Source organism: Macrotis lagotis, chromosome 8, assembly GCF_037893015.1.
Source record: "Macrotis lagotis isolate mMagLag1 chromosome 8, bilby.v1.9.chrom.fasta, whole genome shotgun sequence".
In the NCBI taxonomy this organism is placed as follows: domain Eukaryota; kingdom Metazoa; phylum Chordata; class Mammalia; order Peramelemorphia; family Peramelidae; genus Macrotis; species Macrotis lagotis.
The window spans coordinates 105161908-105181573 of record NC_133665.1 but is presented as its reverse complement, the minus strand read 5'-3'; the positions used below and the strand labels follow the sequence as shown (position 1 = coordinate 105181573).

The 19666-nt window shown below is 36.0% G+C and overlaps 1 protein-coding gene across 4 annotated transcripts in view; it reads right to left on the bottom strand.

Moving 5' to 3' along the window:
- Positions 1-19666, bottom strand: part of IHO1 (interactor of HORMAD1 1) — a 79063-nt gene that overhangs the window by 29761 nt on the left and 29636 nt on the right. For 3 of the 4 annotated variants that reach the window (XM_074197925.1, XM_074197924.1, XM_074197926.1), the window contains exon 5: positions 5514-5701. In XM_074197925.1, coding sequence (XP_074054026.1) covers positions 5514-5701 — 188 coding nt within the window. The remainder of the gene's footprint in view (positions 1-5513; positions 5702-19666) is intronic. The other variant, XM_074197927.1, reaches the window with a different exon arrangement.

Below are 19666 nucleotides of genomic sequence, written 5' to 3'. Positions count from 1 at the left end.
TGTTAGACTAGGACCCTGAGATTCCAACGCTGAGATACTATGATCTTTATGTCCATTGAAGTAATTTTTTACTCTGTTCAAAGAAAAAAAAAACTATTACTTTGAACACCTAAAGGCTATCAGTATAATCTAACCTTTTCTATAGGAAAAAGAACAAATTAGGAAATTCTATTAGTCCATTTGAAAACAGTCATATCTTCTAAACAAGACAAAGAACTGACTATATAATTGCATCTCCCTAAGTAAGATATAGGTATTAATCAGATCTAAGATAACTGATGAACTTCATGATGCTGCTTGCAGTCCTAAGCAGGAAATCAAAGGGAAAAAAAAACAAAATGAGTCTTAATTCCAGTTCAGGTTGGCTTGTGGACATTTGGGATTGGGCTTTGTGAGGAGCAATGCAGCTGCAGCAGATTCTAGAGTATGAGAGCTGAGAGAGGATAGAGGCTGTGCTCCAGAGCCAGAATCCTAGTCTCATGCAGAAGGTTCCTAACCTCATTAAGGCTATAGGAACAGACGCCAATCGGCAGCTCTGTTGTTCACTACTCAGTTCTGGGTCACAGATCCAGGAATGACCATCAGGGGACCTGGGCATAGTGAGGAATGGTCACGAGGTTTGAATCTGGTCTTTGTATGCTATTTTGCTGTGAAAACAAGGTTTGTCATTGAATACAACCATTAAATCTACCGCAGTTTAATTTCATCATAATCCTGAGTAATTCTTCACAGACAGAAATAATCTTTCTTTGATCTAATCACTGGTTGTTATGTGCTTAATGAGGCTAATTAATCTATTTCTCCCAAAAGAACATCAATAGCTTCACTATCACCATTATCTAAATATTCAGGTTTCTTTGGAGAATCTTTGATTTTTATATCCCCTTACTGTGATTATCCATAAATATAACTATAAATTAAAAAACTTCAGTGTGATCAAAGGGCATGCTATAATGCCATTCTTTTTTAATATAAATATTTTATTTATTTTTCAGTTATTCACAACATTAGTTTCTACCTATCATTTTTATAATGTTTTCAATTTTATAATTTTTCCCCCAATCTCCCTTCCCTTCCCCTACCACCCACAGAAGGCAGTCTGATAATCTTTACATTGTTTCCATGCTATGCAGTGATCAAAATTAAATGTGTTGAGAGAAACAACATATCTTGAGGAAAAAAATAAAATATTAGAGATAGAAAAATTATGTAGTACATAAGACAACTTTTTTTAATTGAAGTATAGTAGTCTTTGGCCTTTTTTTTAACTCCACAATTCTTTCTCTGGATACAGATGGTATTCTCCAATGCAGATACCCTAAAATTGTCCCTGAATATTGTAATGAAGCAAGTCCATTAAGGTTGATCAAATGCTATTCTTTTAAAGCTAACCTAACATTTACCTGAACTGAACTGTGTTTGAACACTGGACTCAATATTATTCCTTCTCTAATGCCAAAGTTGCCATCTTTGCATTCTCCCCTCTCCTTCATTTTTTCATTTCTTTTTCACCACATTATGAATTGGTCTCATTGACAGAAAACAAGAAACTAAAAGCAAGAACTTACACTGAAATGGAATTTATTATAACTATCCTTTCCTATTCCTCAATTATGGGATACAATTTCTTATTCTTGAATGTTTCTAAATAGAGTCCTGACTTTTTTCTTAACTTCTTTGAGACATTCTTAGAACAGAAAGTTCATAATTTGTTCTCTATTTTCACTGAATGTTAAATGGTTCTGAAAATTATGTAAACTGTATTGAACAGATGATAGAAAATGCAGAGGAAATGCAGAGACACAGTACCTGGAGAAAAAAAAACCCATCAATCAATGGCTTAAAATATGTATTAATCAAGAGGCAAAGGTCCTATAAATAGCAAGTTTGTTGCTTTTATTTCTAAAGGAAAGACAACTACAAATAGAAGGAAAAGAAAGAAATCATCTCCTCAGAGTGCCCTTAGAAATTCCATTTGTCCTTTTGAGGATAAAAATATATATATCTTGCAGCTATTAAAAGTAAAATGAATGATAACTATTAACTGTCAAAGTAGTAATTAAATCAAACAAATCCTCCAGCATAGTTACTTTGATAAGGAGGTGCTATACTTTAAAAAAATTATGTTGGATATTTTCAGCCTTTTTTTTTTCAGTTGCAAGGGTATACAAAGAAAATCAGTGGCCATGTATACGACTTATAGCTGAGAGGTTTAAGAAGAAAGCTGACTGATTTGGCCTGGAGGGGAAGGGGGCAAAAAGAATGACAGTGCCAGTGCCAGGAAAGAGATAAGCTGCAAAACACAAACTAGGCCAGAAAAGAGATGAGGAATCTGCAGGGAGCAGAGATGCACTAACCATCAGCCTCAATCTGAAAGAAGCTGCTTGTCTTCAGCAGTGTCAGTATGAATGATCTATACCAAATTCATCTGAAAGGTAGACAGTAGTTCTGGGAAAGATGCTGGTCTCAAATCTCAAAGGACTCAGCCTGACTTAACTCATGCACCAGTGCCCTTCTGAAGGTCAGGATTATACAATGACCCTGGGGGGAAGCTGGCTGACAAGCACCATTCTTTATGAGATGCGCATCCCAGAGGAAGACACATAGGCAGGAGAAAGCTCTAATTAAGTGCTCTTGGAGAGTGAGGAGAGAGAGGAAAGTATAATGGAAATCAATTAAGCAATCATTATGAGTTTACCCTGTGAAAAGCACTTGGCTAAGAAATGGAACAAAATAGCGAAAGTCCTCTATCAAGGAACTTCATTCTAGTTCAGGAAACAACACATACAGATATGATAAATAATAAAATAACTAACCCACCACTATGATAAGTACTTTACAATTATGAACTTATTTGATCCTTCCAACAACGCTGGGAAGTAGGTGCTAACATTATCCTCATCTTACAGATGAGGAAACTGAGGTAGATAGAGTTGAAGTGACTTGCCCAGAGTCATATAGCTAGTGTCTGAGGTCACATTTTAACCCAGGTCTTCCCTGACTCTGAGCCATGTACAAAACACATACATAAGTAAAACTTAAAAGGAAAAGGAGACCAGGAAAGGGCTAAAAAATTTGGACTTGACATAAGTGGTAAATTAAGCCAGGGAGTCTAAAAGGCAGAAGCCAGAAAGTTAGCATTCCAGGTATGGAAAATGACCAGGGTAAAGGCAGAGGTCAGGAATGGAGAATCATGGATGAGGAGCAGCAAGTAAGCCAACACAGCCAAGATAACAAAGTCAGTGAAGCAATGTAGAAGGAAACTGGATTAATATAAAGAAGGTCATGGTAAAAAGAACTTTAAATACCAACCTTGATCTGGAGGTAAGGGGGAGCCATTTGAATTTACTTGGAGTTAGGACTAGAGACAAAAAGACTAGTGAGAAGGCTGTTGTAATAGTTTAGGTCAGCAATGACAAGGGCCTGACCATGGGTGATAGTCATGTGAGTAGAGAAAAGGTGATGCATCCAAGAGATGTTGTGAAGAAGGACTTGGCAAATGATTGTGTGTGTATATGTGTGTATTACATATTATATAATATATGATTCATATTATATGTAATATATATTATGTATAACTACATATTGTATATATGTTTGTCTGTATACATGTATATATATATATATATATATATATTCATACACACAAATAGAATTAGAATGTGAGTGAGAGTGAGAAATCTAGAGTAAGATGTGAAGGATGATTCTTAGGTTAGGGAATTGGATAACAAGAAGGATGATGGTGCCCTCAATAGTAATTAAGTTCATTTGGAGTTAGAGATACTGGGTTCATTTCTGGCTCTGATCCACCTGTGTGACCTTGAACAAGTCCCTTTTCCTCTGTCGGCCTCATTTTACTTTTTCCTGTAAACTGAAGGGGTCAGGTTAATCCTACAATCTTGTGTCTAGTTGCCTATAGCAACTTAGAAAGACATTTTTTTTTTACCTTTTTCCCCAACCAATGTGAAGAAAACAAACATAATTAAGCAACTAATATTCAGAGTAAGGAAGAATTACTATCACTATGTAAACTGAATTATATATATAGGTTTATTGTCATAATGTCACTAATGGATAAAACTATGTCACTATCTCTTGTCAAGTGTAAAAATATGTCTGGTATGTGGAATAGATCAGCAAGCTTTAGCAAGCTTAGTGGAAAGAACACTAATAGAGAGAGGATCTCAGTTCAAATCCTAGGTTTGCTGCTGCTGGCCTATGTGACTGGGGTAATTGAATTTATAAAGGGTTCAATTTCCTTGTAAAGTAAGAAGTTTGAAGTAGATAATTTCAAAGAGCCCTTTTATACTCTAGTAACTGTGATTGCATGAGATTAAGACCACAACTAAAGGATAATCATGACTATTAGGAGGTGGATGCCAAAAACTCAACAAATTACTTTCTGAGCTCTGGACCTTAAGCTTCACTACCTATAAATTGAATTTAAAAGTTCTAATTTACCTCCTAAATTTAATCAAGATATGATGGACTTGCTCATTCCATCAGTGCAACAACCAGGGACAATTTTGGACTCTGCAATGGAGAATACCATCTATATCCAGAGAAAGAATTGTGGAGTTTGAATAAACACCAAAGAACATTACTTTCAATTTAGAAAAAAAATATCTTATGTAATTTTGCTCTCTCTTATACTTTATTTTTCTTCCTTAAGGATATGATTTCTCTCTCATCACATTCAACTGAGATTAATGTATACCATGGAAATAATGTAAAGACTAACAGAATGCCTTCTGCGGTGGGGGGGAGCAAGAATGGGGGAAAATTGTAAAACCCAAAATAAATAAAATCTTTAAAAAAAAATAAATTTAATCAAGATAAAATAACAAGATACAACATCAACCACTTCACAAAGTAAAACCAATGGACCTTCAGGTCTTAAAAAAATCTCCAATTTGGGGGCAGCTGGGTGGTACAGTAGATAGAGCACCAGCCCTGGAGTCAGGAGTACCTGAGTTCAAATCTAACCTCAGACACTTAATAATTACCTAGCTGTGTGGCCTTGGACAAGCCACTTAACCCCATTTGCCTTGCCAAAAAAAAAAAAAAACCTAAAAAAAATCCCCAGTTTCTCACTGGGAAAGTCAGCAATAAACAGTCTTGTGCTTTATTGAACCTCTTCTGGAAATGCAGCTCAAAACCCTTCATTTTTCTTCTCCTAAAACAGGTAGCCAATCACATGCCATTTCTCCTGGGAAAGAAAATGGGAATATTTTTCAGAAAGCATTTAGGCTATTGAGCTTGCATCTACCATTCCTTTCATAGGAAATCCTCAAGCATTCTTTTTCCAAAATGGGCAAAAATCTGCATTACCCATTCTAACCCTAAAGTTTTAAAGCAGAGGGCATATTTTATTCAATTAAATCTATAATCAGCAGCAATCATGGAACAGGAACACATATTCTTTTGCCCACATGTGACAGGTTTAAACTTAAAACTTTTGATGGTAGTCATTTTCCTCTTCTATTCAAGGAAATGAATTGTCCTTCACTTACCTGTCTTTGGGTATGTTTGCATACCTGTCCTGTTTATCTTGTGCTCTCTTTTTATTCTCCTCAAACTGCTCCAAGACACCTTTTGATTTTCCAGTAGGCAAATGAGAAAGATGTAAGTTTCTATTCTTTGCATCTCCCCCAAAAAGCTGAGGTTTTGCCTGATACTTTGTGAAAATACTTGGTTCACTCTGTTGGAAATAGAAAGAAATCTTCATAACACTCAGATGCAAAGTACTTGTAACATTCCCAGTTATTTGCAAAGTAGGACCATTTCCACACACAACATGATTCCAAACATGTAATTTTGTAACTTTGAGCACTTCACTTTAGTCTTGGCATAATAGATTCTCCAGAAAAAATAAAAGTGACATTGTCTATTGAAAATAAAGCTCTTGGAGAAACAATAAGTAATTTCACTAAAAGGATTGCCAACAATGAAACAACATAGCAAAATTTATGGGATGTAGTCAAAGCAGTACCTAGGGAAATTTTTATTTCTCTAAATTCTTATATCAACAAAGGAGAGAAAGAGCAGAATTGGGCATTCCATTATAGGAAAAAGGACAAATTAAAAATTCCCAATTGAGCATCAAACTGGAAAAGCTAAAAAACTAAAAATCAAAAGTAAGAAAACTCTTCAACTAATAATAAAACTAGGAGATTGTTTTATGGTAAAAAACACATTAGGATAGATAAACTTGATAAATTTGACTTAAAAAGAAGAAAATATCCAATATCAAAATAACCAATGCCAGATATCCAATATCTAAAATGAAAAGAGTAAATTTACCACCAATGAAGAGGAAATTAAAGCAACCATTAAGAAATATTTTGCCCAATTATATGCCAATAATATGACAAAAGGAATAAAATTGAGGAATATTTACAAAACTATAAATTGCCCAGATTAACAGAAGAGGAAATAGAATACCTAAATAACAACATTTAGAAAAAAAAGAAATTGAACAAGCCACCAATGAATTCCTTAAGGAAAAATTCTCAAGATCAGATGAGTTCACAAGTGAATTCTATCAAACATTTAAAGAATGCTTAATTCCTGTAATATAGAAACTATTTGTAAAAAAAAAAGGCAAAAAAGGAGTCCCATCATTTAAATTTATTTTCTGACATAAATATGGTGCTAAACCAAGAAGAACTAAAACAGAAAGAAAACTATAGACTAATTTTCCTAATGAATATTGTTGCAAAAATTTTAAATAAAATACTAGCAAGGAGATTAAGGCAATGTGTCACAAGGATCATACACTATGATCAGGTATTTATAGCCAGAATGTAGGTTGGTTAAATATTTTTTTAAAAACTCATCTATCAGTATAATTGACCATATCAATATCAAAACTAACAGAAATTATAGGATTATCTCAAAAAATGCAGAAAAAGCTTATGACAAAATATAGTACCCATTCCTATTAAAAACACTAGTGCGCATGGGAAATCTTCCCTTAAAATGATAAACTGTAGGGGTAGCTAGGTGACACAATGGATAGAGCACTGGCCCTGGAGTCAGGAGGACCTAAGTTAAAATTTGTCTCAGACACTTAATAATTACCTACCTATATGACTGTGGGCAAAGTCACTTAATCCCATTGCCTTGCAAAACCAAAACCAAAACCAAAATGATTAACAGCATCTATCTAAAACTGTCAGCAAGAATTCTCCATAATGGGTATAAGCTAGAAATCTTCCCAATCAAGATAATGGGTGAAGTAAGGCTGCCCATTATCACCACTATAATTCAATATTGTACTAGAAATGCTAGCTATGGCGAAGAGAAGAAAAAAGAAATTAAAGGAAACAAAACTTTGCAGATGATAGAATGGTATTCTTAGAGAATCCTTCATGGGTATTCAACCTTTTAGCTCTTCTGGGCCACAGAGCCCAACAAAAACTTGTCAAGAGCTGCAAAAAGAATTGAACATTTATGATTACAATGTAACCCACACTACCAATGAGTATAATAAGAAAGCGTAATAATGCATCAGGAATGGGCTTTGAGGGTCTTTTGCAGCCCACAAGTTGGAGACACCTGAAGAGAATCAACTAAAAAACTAGCTGAAATAATTAACAACTTTAGCAAAGTAGCAGAATATAAAATAAATGTTCACATAAATCATCAGCAATTCTATATTACCAACAAAATAGAGCAAGAGATAGAAAGAGAAATTCCATATAAAATAACTGCAAATCATATAAATTACTTGGGAGTCTACTTGACAAGACAATCCCAGAAACTAAATGAACACAATTTTACAGAACATAGATCTAAACAATTAAAAAAACATTAATTGCTCATGAGTAGGCCAAGTCAATATAATAAAGTTACAATTTTACCTAAATTAATTAACTCATTAATGCTATACCAATCAAACCACCAAAAACATATTTTACAGAGCTAGAAAAAATAACAAAAAATTCATCTGGAAGAACAAAAGGTCAAGAATATCAAGGTAAATTAATGGGAAAAAATGCAAAGGAAAGTAGCCTGGTAACATCAGATCTCAAACTATATTATAACATAGTAATCATCAAAATAATCTAGTGAAAGCTAAGAAAGAGAATGATGGATCCTTGGAAGAGATTAAGTATATAAGACACTATGGTTAATTCTTGCCTTTCCTTATCAGAGAAGTCCAAAATGACATCACTATGTTTGACACAAATTGCATTGTGTCTAATTGTGGTTGATCAGACCAATACGAGCTCAGGATGCTATACCACAGTTAGGCACAAAAAGTCCATGTGAACACAGGGGGTGCTTACTCTAAACTTATGTATGTCACATTTTCTTTGAGCTGGTCCAATTCTGCTTTCCTCAAAGAGCACAGCACTCTCTCTGATAAGGGTGACGCCATGCTGGGTGGTCCTGGGCCAGTGTCTTCCATGCTGTACAATCAATTCTAAAGTTCTTAAGAGACCCTCAGGGTGTCCCAGTATCACTTCTTCTGACCCCCTTGTGAGCACTTGCCCTGTGTGAGTTCTCCAAAAATAGTCTTTTTTTGTTAGGTTGTGTGTTTTTTTTTTTTGCAGGGCAGATGGGGTTAAGTGGCTTGCCCAAGGCCACACAGCTAGGTAATCATTAAGTGTCTGAGACTGGATTTGAACCCAGGTACTCCTGACTCCAGGGCCAGTGCTTTATCCACTGCGCCACCTAGCCGCCCCTACATTCTTGAATTCTTGAGAGATAACCTTTTCATGTAATACAACCTGGGAAATTTCAGTCAGCTTTTGGATGAGCAATGGACTCCCCACTTTGCAGATCTCAGTTGGAATAGAATAATCACCAGATGCTTTGCCACTTAAAAGGAGCCTAAGAGCATTCAAAATTTATTTTCCATTGGAACTTCAGGGGTGTAGGGTATATTCAAGGAAGATCAGTACCTCTGGTGTGAGGGCTGCTGAGTCCTTTTCAATGCTGCTTTCCATCTTTGATGTTCACTTGAGTCACCTAATTCTCATCTGTGGCTCCAAGAAGCTGTAGCATGCATAGTGGTCAGACCCAACTATTTTGGCAGTCAAGCTAAACCAGAACCAAGTTGAGAATAATCGAGGGAGTCTCAAACTCATTGGTAAGTTGTCAGTAGTATTGACCCCAAGCATGTGAAATCTTCCACTGGTGGAATGGGCAGATGAGAGCACTCTGTTCCAAAGGCCATGAAGACAGTTGAAGCAGGTGCTATGGAGTACTTTGAGCTTGGGTAGGCATTGAAGACATCAAGGTCATCCACTGCATCTAGAGCCACTTGTCTTGCCACTGAATCATGATGACTTTGGAAGAAAGGGAGAGGTCGATGACTTCGTGCAATTCTACCTCAAATCCAATTTATACATGCATCAAAAGACATCACCCATACCACTTTACCATTCCTTAAAGTCCTGTGGTGACAGGTAAGTGATGAAGCAGCAGGTATCGATACACTGGGAGCTGTAGTCACAACCCTCAACACAGGTGGTCCAGGCCATAGGGTCCTTTCCCCATTGAAAGCAGCAGTGGGATTTGACAGTCCCCTGGGGACTGAGCAGCCCTTTTAAGGATCACACTGCTTACCTGATGTGAGGAAGGTGCTAGAAAAGGTGCCCTAATATTGATGCATTGTTGGTGGAGCTGTGAACTGATCCAGCCTTTCTGGAGAGCAGTTTGGAATTATGTCCAAAGGGCAATGAAAATGTACATATCCTTTGATCCAGCAATACCACCACTGAGTCTGTATCCTGAAGAGATCATGAAAAAGAGTAAAAACATCACATGTACAAAAATATTCATAGCAGCTCTGTTTGTAGTGGCAAAGAATTGGAAATCAAGGGGATGCCTATCAGTTGGGGAATGGCTAAACAAACTGTGGTATATGTATGTGATGGAACTCTATTGTTTTATTAAAAATCAGGAGGGGTGGGATTTCAGAGAAGTTTGGAAAGACTTACATGAATTGAAGCTGAGTGAAATGAGCAGAACCAGAAGTACATTGTATACCCTAACAACATGGGGTGATGAACAACCTTGATGGACTTGCTCACTCCATCAGTGAAATAATCAGGGAAAATTTTAGGGGATCTGTGATGGAGAATACCATCTGTATTCAGAGAAAGAACTGTGGAGTTTAAAAGAAGAACAAAGATTATTACCTTCAATTTAAAAAGGTCATCTTATGTCTTACCTAATTTTGCTGTCTCTAATATTTTCTTCCTTCCTTAAGGATATGTTTTTTTTCTCTCAATGCATTCAATTTTGATCTATGCATATCATGAAAATAAATGTAAAGACTATCAGATTGCCTTCTGTTGGGGGAGGGGGAAATTATAAAATTCAAAACCTTGCCAAAAAATGATTGGTAGAAACTACATTGTAAATAATTGGAAAACAAATAAAGCATTTATATTTAATAAAAGGTGTCCTAAAAAGTGTCTGCTTTCTCAACTCTGGCCTGATTACCACAGCAGATGGAGATCCTACAGTTCAGCCAAAACGCTAAATACCCTGCAAAAACTTCTTCAAAGAATATCCCACTCACCATTAGAGTATAAGATACTGTAGTAAATGACCATAATAACCTAGTGTTTGATAAATCCAAAGACCCCAACCTCTGGGATAAGAACTCACTACTTAAGGAGTGGGGGAGGTTGTTGATAAGGAGGGAGTTGCTTGGGTGAAGGAAAGCCTTGCTGGAGAGGTGGCTTACCTACCAAGGAAGAAAGGTAAATTCCAACTCTGTCGAATCTTGTGATTTCCTCTGGTCTAAAAAATCACTGGACCTGACTTTTTTTGGGAAACTGAATTTGGAATAGGAATTCTTCTGACACCAGAGAGAAGAGGAGCTACCAAACTTGCTCTTTTTGAGTAGTTCAAAGAGTCTCATAGTTCCGAAGAAGTCATCTAAGGCAGCTCATATTTGGACAAGAATTCCTACAACATTTCAAAGAAGTTCCTAGAGTTGAAGATCATCTCTGGACTTTTGAGATTCAAAAAAGACCAAATATCTCCTGTATATCTGCTCCAACAATCCCTAAAGGCTTCTCTCTTCATTGAAATCCAGCGAGAAATTGCATTTCAGTGACTTCTGTCTGAGAACTGACCCTTTTCTCCCCACCCCCCCAAATCATCCAGGTAATTTTTTTTCCATTATAAAAACCCATTGGAAGAATACTGTGGTGATAGGTACTCACAGATATCATACCAAGACAACCCAGGTTCAGGAACTCTGAGACCTGGAAGAAGGCCAATAGTATTTAACTTACAAACCTCAAAGATCCAAATAGTTCCAATAATCACAGAATGTGCAAGTCAGTGCAAGAACCCAAGGGATTAAAGGCAAGACCCTTCTTGGCTAGTCAACCCACCCAGAAGCAATATGTTAGGTGACATAATAGGACCCTAACACAAAACCTCAATTCAGAAATTAAATCTGGAGAAATAGATACATCAAAGATGAAAACAACAACCAGTATCAAACCTAAAGATATCCCAGAAGAAGGAAGAAATTCCACAGTAAAGGAAGAAATGGATTTTCCTCAAGGACTTCGGGAATTCCTAGAAGAAATGAAGCAAGATATAAAGAATGAAATAAAAGATCTACAAGAAAGAATTGGAAGTATAATAAACAACTTAAAAGAGAAAGTGGTAGACATCAATGAAGAAATGGTGTCAATGCAAAGAAGAATAGATCAAATAGAATTGAATGACTCCAGGAGACAGCAAGAAATGGTAGAACAATGTGAAAAGATTGAAAAACATGAAGAAGAAAATGTGAAATATCTGGTATCTAAAACCAGAGAGAATTGGTCATGAAGAGATAATATAAAAATAATTGGTCTCCCTGAAAATATTGATATAATCAAAAGCTTGGATACTATATCTCAAGAAATCGTAAGTGAGAACTGCCCACGTTTGTTAAGACCAGAAGGTAGAAGAGATATAGAAATAATTCATAGGTCACCTCCTCTAATAAATCACCACATAAAGACATCTAGGAATGTCATAGTAAAACTTCTTGATCCCCATGTCAAAGATAAAATATTACAAGAATCCAAAATCAAGCAGTTCAAATATCAAGGAGTGACAGTCAGGATCATGTAAGACTTTGCAGATTCCACTATAAGTGAGAGGGAAATCTTGGAATAAAATATTTAGAAAGGCAAAAGACATGGGCTTACAGCCAAGAATAAAATACCCTGCAAAACTGGGTATAATGATACATGGGAAAAAATGGACATTTAATACAGTAGAAGATTTTGAAGATTTTTTGATAGAAAGACCAGATCTGAGTAGGAAATTTGGAATAGAATCAGAAGAGGTCAGTGAAATCTAGAAAGGTAAATTTATTGGAAAAAATTAGGAGTTGTGTGATATAATGGTAGCATTTTAATTGGGGAGCGGGAAGAAAGTTTGTTAATATTTTTGAAAATAATTATGGTGGAGTATGTTTTAAATTCATGGGTGATAATGGAAATATTTCTTGTTTCCAAAGGGGGGAAAATTAAATTTAACTAGAATCTGAGGTATTTTAGATAGCTTGAGACAATTGGAAAATGCATGAATTAAATAATATGTGAATATAATGGAATATTTCACAACAGAAAAGGATGAGAGGTCTTCTTAGAATCCTGGGTAGTGGGGGTGGCTAGGTGGGGTAGTGGATAAAGCACTGGCCTTGGAGTCAGGAGTACCTGGGTTCAAATCCGGTCTCAGACACTTAATAATTACCTAGCTGTGTGGCCTTGGGCAAGCCACTTAACCCCATTTGCCTTGCAAAAAAACCTAAAAAAAAAAAAAGAATCCTGGGTAGTGTGAACTGATACATAATAAGCAAAATTAAATTTAAAGATATTACCAACAATGCAGAAAACTTTCAAACTAAAGAATACAACTAAACAAGGCTTCAGAAGACCTGACCTTGAGGAAATTATCTTCAGGCAAAAGGGATGGACACAAGATGAAAAAAGTAGCCAATGATTTTGAGACATACTTAGTCTGGATTAATTTTGATTGTTTTACAACTCAACCCCACTGAAGTCCTCTTTTGTTTTTTCATTTAGAAATAGAAAGGGCAAAGAGAAACTTCTAAAATGTAATAATCGTAATAATCTCTACAAGGCTTGTAACATTTAAATTCAAAAATTCAACTAGGAATTTGAAGGAGAGCAGCTTTGAATTGCAGGTACAGAATTAAATAGATAGCAGTATGGGAAATGTTTTTATGTCTGGAAAGTGGTGTTTAAATTTAGCAATAAAGAAAACTGTTTTGAAAAGAAAAAGAACTTGCTATTTGACAAAAATGCTGGGTAAACTGGAAAACAATATGGCAGAAACTAGGTATAGACAAACATCTTACCCTTTATACCAAGATGAAGTTAAAATAAGTACATGATTTAGATACCTAAAAGCAAATTTAGGAGAGCAAGGAATTATTTACCTGTCAGATCTCTGGAGAAGAATTTATAACCAAACAAGAGATACAGAGTATTATAAGATATAAAATATATAATTTTGATTCTATTAAATTTAAAAGGTTTTCCACAAACAAAACCAGTACAACCTTGATTAGTAAGAAAGCAGAAAGTTGGGCAGCTAGGTGGTGCAGTGGATAGAGCACTGGCCCTGGAGTCAGGAGTACCTGAGTTCAAATCCAGACTCAGACACTTAATAATTACCCAGCTGTGTGACCTAAGGAAAGTCACTTAATCCCATTGTTTTGCAAAAAGAAAAGAAAGCAGAAAGCTCAGAAATGATTTTTGCAGCAAGTATGTCTGATAAAAGAACTGAATAAAATTTATAAGTATATAAGCCATTCTTCAATCGAGAAATGGGTCAGAGGTTATAACAGACAATTTTCATATGAAGAAATTAAAGCTATCTATAGTTGTATTTTAAAAAATCACTTTTTAGGGGAAGCTAAGTGGTGTAGTGGATAGAGCACCAGCCCTGGAGTCAGTTCAAAATCTGACCTCAGACACTTGATAATCACCTAGCTGTGTGACCTTGGGCAAATCACTTAACCCTATTGCCTTGCCAAAACAAAACAAAAAAAAAACCCAAACCACTTTTGACCTGATAAATGCAAATTATAACAACTGTTGAGGTACCACCTCAAACTTATCAAAATGGCTAATATGATAAAAAAAGGAAAATGATAAATGTTAGAGAGGATGTGGGAAAATTGGGACACTAATGCATTGCTGATGGAATTCTAAACTTATCCAACCATTCTGGAGAGCAATCTGGAACTATGACTAAAGGAAAACAAAACTCTGCATATCTTTTGATCCAGCAATACTACTATTAGTTTTATATCCCAAAAAGATCATAAATAAAGGGAAGGACCTACATGTGCAAAAAATATTTATAGCTTGTCAATTAGGGAATTGGAATGACTGAACAAGTTGCAGTATACAAATGTAATGGAATACTATTATACAATAAGAAATGATGAACAAGCAGATTTCAGAAAAACCTGGGAAGACTTGTATGAACTGACACAAAAGGAAATAAGCAGAACCAGGAGAACAATGTCTGCAGTAATAGCAACATTGTTTAATGACCAACTTATCTCTTCTCAGCAACACAGTGATCCAAAACAGTTACCAAGGACTCATGATGAAAAATGCTATCTACATCCAGGTAAAGAACTGAATGCAGATCAAAGCTTACTCTTTTTACTTTTTACTTTTTTTTTTTCATTTTTTTTCCTTTTGGTCTGTTTATTCTTTCAAAATTGTGACTAATATGAAAATATGTCTTACATGATTTCACATGCATATACTCTATATCAAATTGCCTACCATTTGGAGGGAAGAAGAAAAATTTGGAACTCAGAATTTTGTAAAATGAATGCTAAAGGGGCGGCTAGGTGGCATAGTGGATAAAGCACAGGCCCTGGAGTCAGGAGTACCTGGATTCAAATCCAGTCTCAGACACTTAATGATTACCTAGCTGTGTGGCCTTGGGCAAGCCACTTAACCCCATTTGCCTTGCAAAAAATCTAAAAAAAATAAACAAAAAAAAATGAATGCTAAAAGCTGACTTTATATATACTTGGGAAGAAATAAAATACTTTTTTTTTTAAAGTACAAAACTACCCAAGTAACAGACTCCCTGAAAATTAGAATGGTCCAGATAGAAATTAATGACTTCATGAAATAACAAAAAAGTTTTTAACAAGTTAAAAGACTAAAAAAAGAAAGAAATTATAAAGTACTTCATATAAAAAATAACTAATCTTGAAAACAAATCAAAGAGAAAAAAAATCTAAGAATCATTCACTATATGAAAGTCATATAAAACTATGACCCCCCAAACAAGTCTCAAGTAATTATAAGTGAAAATTTACCAGTGTTATTAGAAGCAGAGGGCAAATTGAATAATCTACTAGGCACCTGATAAATGAAATCCCAAAATGAAAATTCCCAGTGACAACATGGCAAAAACCAGAACTTCTAGGCAAAAAAAAAAGATAAAAAGAAAAGAAAAGCACTTTGAGCTGCTAGAGAGATTAAATTCAAATCAGTTTCACACAAGATTTGGCAGCTACCACAATAAAGGAGAAAGCTTAGAATATGATATTTCAATAAAACTGAGTATGATACTACAGGGAGGAAAATGGATCTTTAATGAAATGGAGAATTTCTAAACATTCCTGATGGAATGACTAAAAAAAGTATGTAGAAACTAATGTGAGGAATATGTGGGTATTTGGATTCCACAAGAATGTGAAGGGAGGGGGCAGCTAGGTGGCACAGTGGATAGAGCACTGGCCCTGGAGTCAGGAATACTTGAATTCAAATCCTGGGTCAGACACTTAATAATTACCTAGCTGTGTGGCCTTGGGCAAGCCATTTCACCCCATTTGCCTTGCAAAAACTAAAAAAAAAAAATGCAAAGGGAGGATTGTTAGTTTACATTATAAACACTTTGCACATGCTCAAGAAGATCTAGCTGTTTTTGCTCATTAGTATAATGAGGAGGATGGGGGAAATGTATGGGAGCCCATGTATCAATAAGATTGTGACCCCAGCCTATAACTGGCATGAGAGGGCAGGAACAAAGCCTTTCAAACTTCATAAAAGACCTTTCATTTCTGGGATTTCTTGTTCCTGTCTGCCACCATGAGGGAGGTGTGCCATTTTGTTAAGATATCTTAATAAAAACCATTTTATAACAATTTGGTGACTCGTTTGGGATATTATAATGTAAATCTCTTTTTCTGTAATAATACACACAAAAAATGGCTTGATTTCAAGCCCATTTTCATGGTGTTCTTTGCTGGAGAAAATATTTCAGAGATTCCTGGGAAGATTGGCCCAAGTTTGGAATTGAGAATGATTAAAATATTTGAGGGTAAAACATGATAAAGGGGAGATCTCTAGGGTGGCATTGGTGATCAGAACCACACTAGACTAGCTGAGAAGTACTCCAGGTGGAAGATCTATCCTGAAGGAGAGGCCAGAGGATAATAGAGTGCCCTGAAAGAGGGAAGGGGGATTTTGGTTCCCTCTTCAGGAATTTCCCAAAAATCTTAAAGGGGAAAGGTTGCCTCCTGACTTGGGAGACAAGGGAGCCACATGGCCCGTAGTCAGAAGCCACGTAAGCTAGAAGTAAGGAAGGCGATTGGATCCAGTCTGATGTATGAGTGAGTTTGAATGTTCCTGTGCAGGGGTGTGTGTGTTTGTGTTTGTTCTATGTCCTATCTTGTGTAAATGCTCTGTGTTAGTTATTTCTGGGTCTGGGGACTCCATCTAAATTTTAAACTGGGAGACTTGGAAGTTGGGCAGAGGTGTTTCAGAAGGGGGGGGGAAGAAGAGGTAAGTCTGTAGTTCTCCTCATGGAAATCAACCCCTCCCTCATTGAGCTGGTTGTAACTGTGCTGGTGTGTAGAGTTAAAGAGAAAAGGGAAGGGGGGATTCTTAAGGAGAAAAAGCTGTGGTTTGGGGAGAGCTTAGAAGAGAGAGAGAGAAAGAACTTTTAAGGGAAAGATTGAGAAGTTATAGGAGGAACATCTCTTATCCTTATGATTGTCTGGGAGAGATCCCATCCCTGGGTTTGGAGGAAGGGGGTGGGGGGTTTGGACACATGGTAGCCTTGATCTCATCTGCCATTTTGTTAAGACTTGAACTCTAAGCTAAATTCAGATGAGGAGTGACCCACCCATCTGTGGAGAGGGGGTGGGTGGGGTGGGAGGGTGGAGTGGGGGTGGGGGGATGGGGCAGGAGACAAAGTACTTAAGCCTTAAAGGGAAAGAGACCCTGCTACAGGTGGGATATGTGATTGGGAAAGGAAGAAAATATAAAATCCAGGGCTTAGGAGACACATTTATTGAAAGGAAATCATGTTTGATGAATGCCTCTGCTTTGGCCACATGGCCTAAAAGTGATGACTCACTCTGTTTTTAAGGAGGACCCCTTTGAGAATTGGAATTCTGGGAATCACTCTTGAGGGTTTTTATAAAAGGGTTATTAGTATTGTTACATTCTGACAAAATTTGTACAGAATGGGAGGAATTAAATAACCCAGATTATTTAATTAATTTGAGATCTTAAACTCTATTTTTTATTTTTTTAGGTTTTTGCAAGGCAAACCTAGCTGCCCGATCTTGAACTCTATTGTAATACCTTTGAGTCAAAGGAAAGTGGTATTGGATTAACTAAGGAGAAAAATACGTGTTATCAGGGATATTTACTGATTTCTTTTGGGAAAATGCTCTAATTCATTTTAATGTTAAGCCTAATAATACTAACAACTGTATTTTTATTTTGGATGGAGTTTTTGGAATATGAGGGCTGGATTCTCTGTAAAAGGTACTCTAAAGTTTTTATCAAACTAAACTGTTGGGAAATTTAGTTGAAATTAAATTGGAATTTTAAATGAATGTTATCATATGTATGAGATTGGATTCTAGAGGATCTGGGTAAAGAGGTCTGGAAGACAAAAGTTTAAAGATAGTGGGATATTCATTTTGCTCCTATTCTAAGGGAATTGAGATGTTTAAATAAGAATCTTATGTTTAATGTGAATTAATAATTAAATTTTAAAGGAATCAAGAATGTGGACTTCTCTCTTGGTAACTGCAGACAGCTGATGTGGGGGGGCTCTAACTGATGACTGAACAAATAACAACTGTGTGATCCCACTGTAAGGTAACTTATCGATGAACAAGATGAATTTATCAGTTATTAGATATTCTTTTGTAACTTCAAAGAGATTATATTTACAATATTTGTCTATCTCTTATGAATATATAGTTATTTAAATATTGTTAATGCCTGAAATTAAATTTGCTTTGAAGGGCAATAAGGGAAATACCAAAAATTATGACCCCTTTTGGGATAGATCTGTGGGTTCATGAATAATGTAATAATAGAAATATTGCTTTGTACAATCTAGTAATTTATGTGTTATTCTTATTGCTGTTTTGTTATATTAGAATTAATAATGCATGTTGGAAATTTAAAGTCACCTAATTCTAATGGTTTTAAAGAATTCTGAAAGTAATTTGTATGCTGGGGGCAGCTAGGTAGCACAGTGGAATAAGCACTGGTCCTGGAGACAGGAGGACCTGATTTCAAATAAAGCTCAGGTACTTAATAATTACCTAGCTGTGTGACCTTGGGCAAGTCATTTAACCCCAACTGCCTTGCAAAAACAAAAATAATAATTTATATGTTAAGAATGGCTAGTAGCTAAACAAGTTTATGTATAGAAGTTTCTAGGTATATGTGTGTGTGTTTGTACTGGGAATATTGGATCTCTAGATATGTATGTATGTATTCCAAAGCTGTGGGTGTTTGCTTTGAAATAAAAGCACTTTTGTAATATGAGAAAGATAAACACAAGATAATTTGAGATCTTTCTGTGACAATATTTAGTTTAATTGTTAGGTGAGAATTTAGGAGATGAGGCCTGTAGGGCCAACCATAGTTAGAATTCCTAGTTTTAGCAAAGACCCAGGAATGACACTCCAAGCTTTAGGTAGAGGAGTCATTAATTGGGACCCCATTTAAAACTGTAATTGGAATTTAGTGAATTGGATTCACTGGAAATTCTAATTAGGTAAAACAACTATTTTAGATGATGAGAATTTTAATCAATTTTCTCTTCTTATGTCAGATACCAGAATAGTCAGCAAAAAGGAAATATTGCTGGATCAATGTCATGCTGTTGAAGCCAAGGAAACCAATGGGCTGAAGATGTCAAGTGACAGGGATGTGCAGTTGAAGGGGTGGCTTTTCTATATGACCTGAGGCTGGACCATTTTGATGGGATTTTCCAATAACTGACATATGGATAATGTTTAACTTGTACAATAAATCTGGGGTTTGTTTTTTTTAGGTTTTAGGGGTTTTCTTTTTTTGCAAGGCAAATAGGGTTAAATAGGCCTTGGGCAAGCCCACACAGCTAGATAATTATTAAGTGTCTGAGGCCAGATTTGAACCCAGGTACTCCTGACTCCAAGGCCAATGCTTTATCCCCTACGCCACCTAGCCACCCCCACTTGTACAGTAAATCTGGCAGAAGACATTTGACTACCCATATGATCTCTGCCTGGATACTGACATTCAGTGATTATGTCTATAAAGGAACTGTCCTTTGATGTCCTAGATCTTTTTAGTTACTAAGCAAACCAGAAAAAGAAGTTTTAGGTGAATTG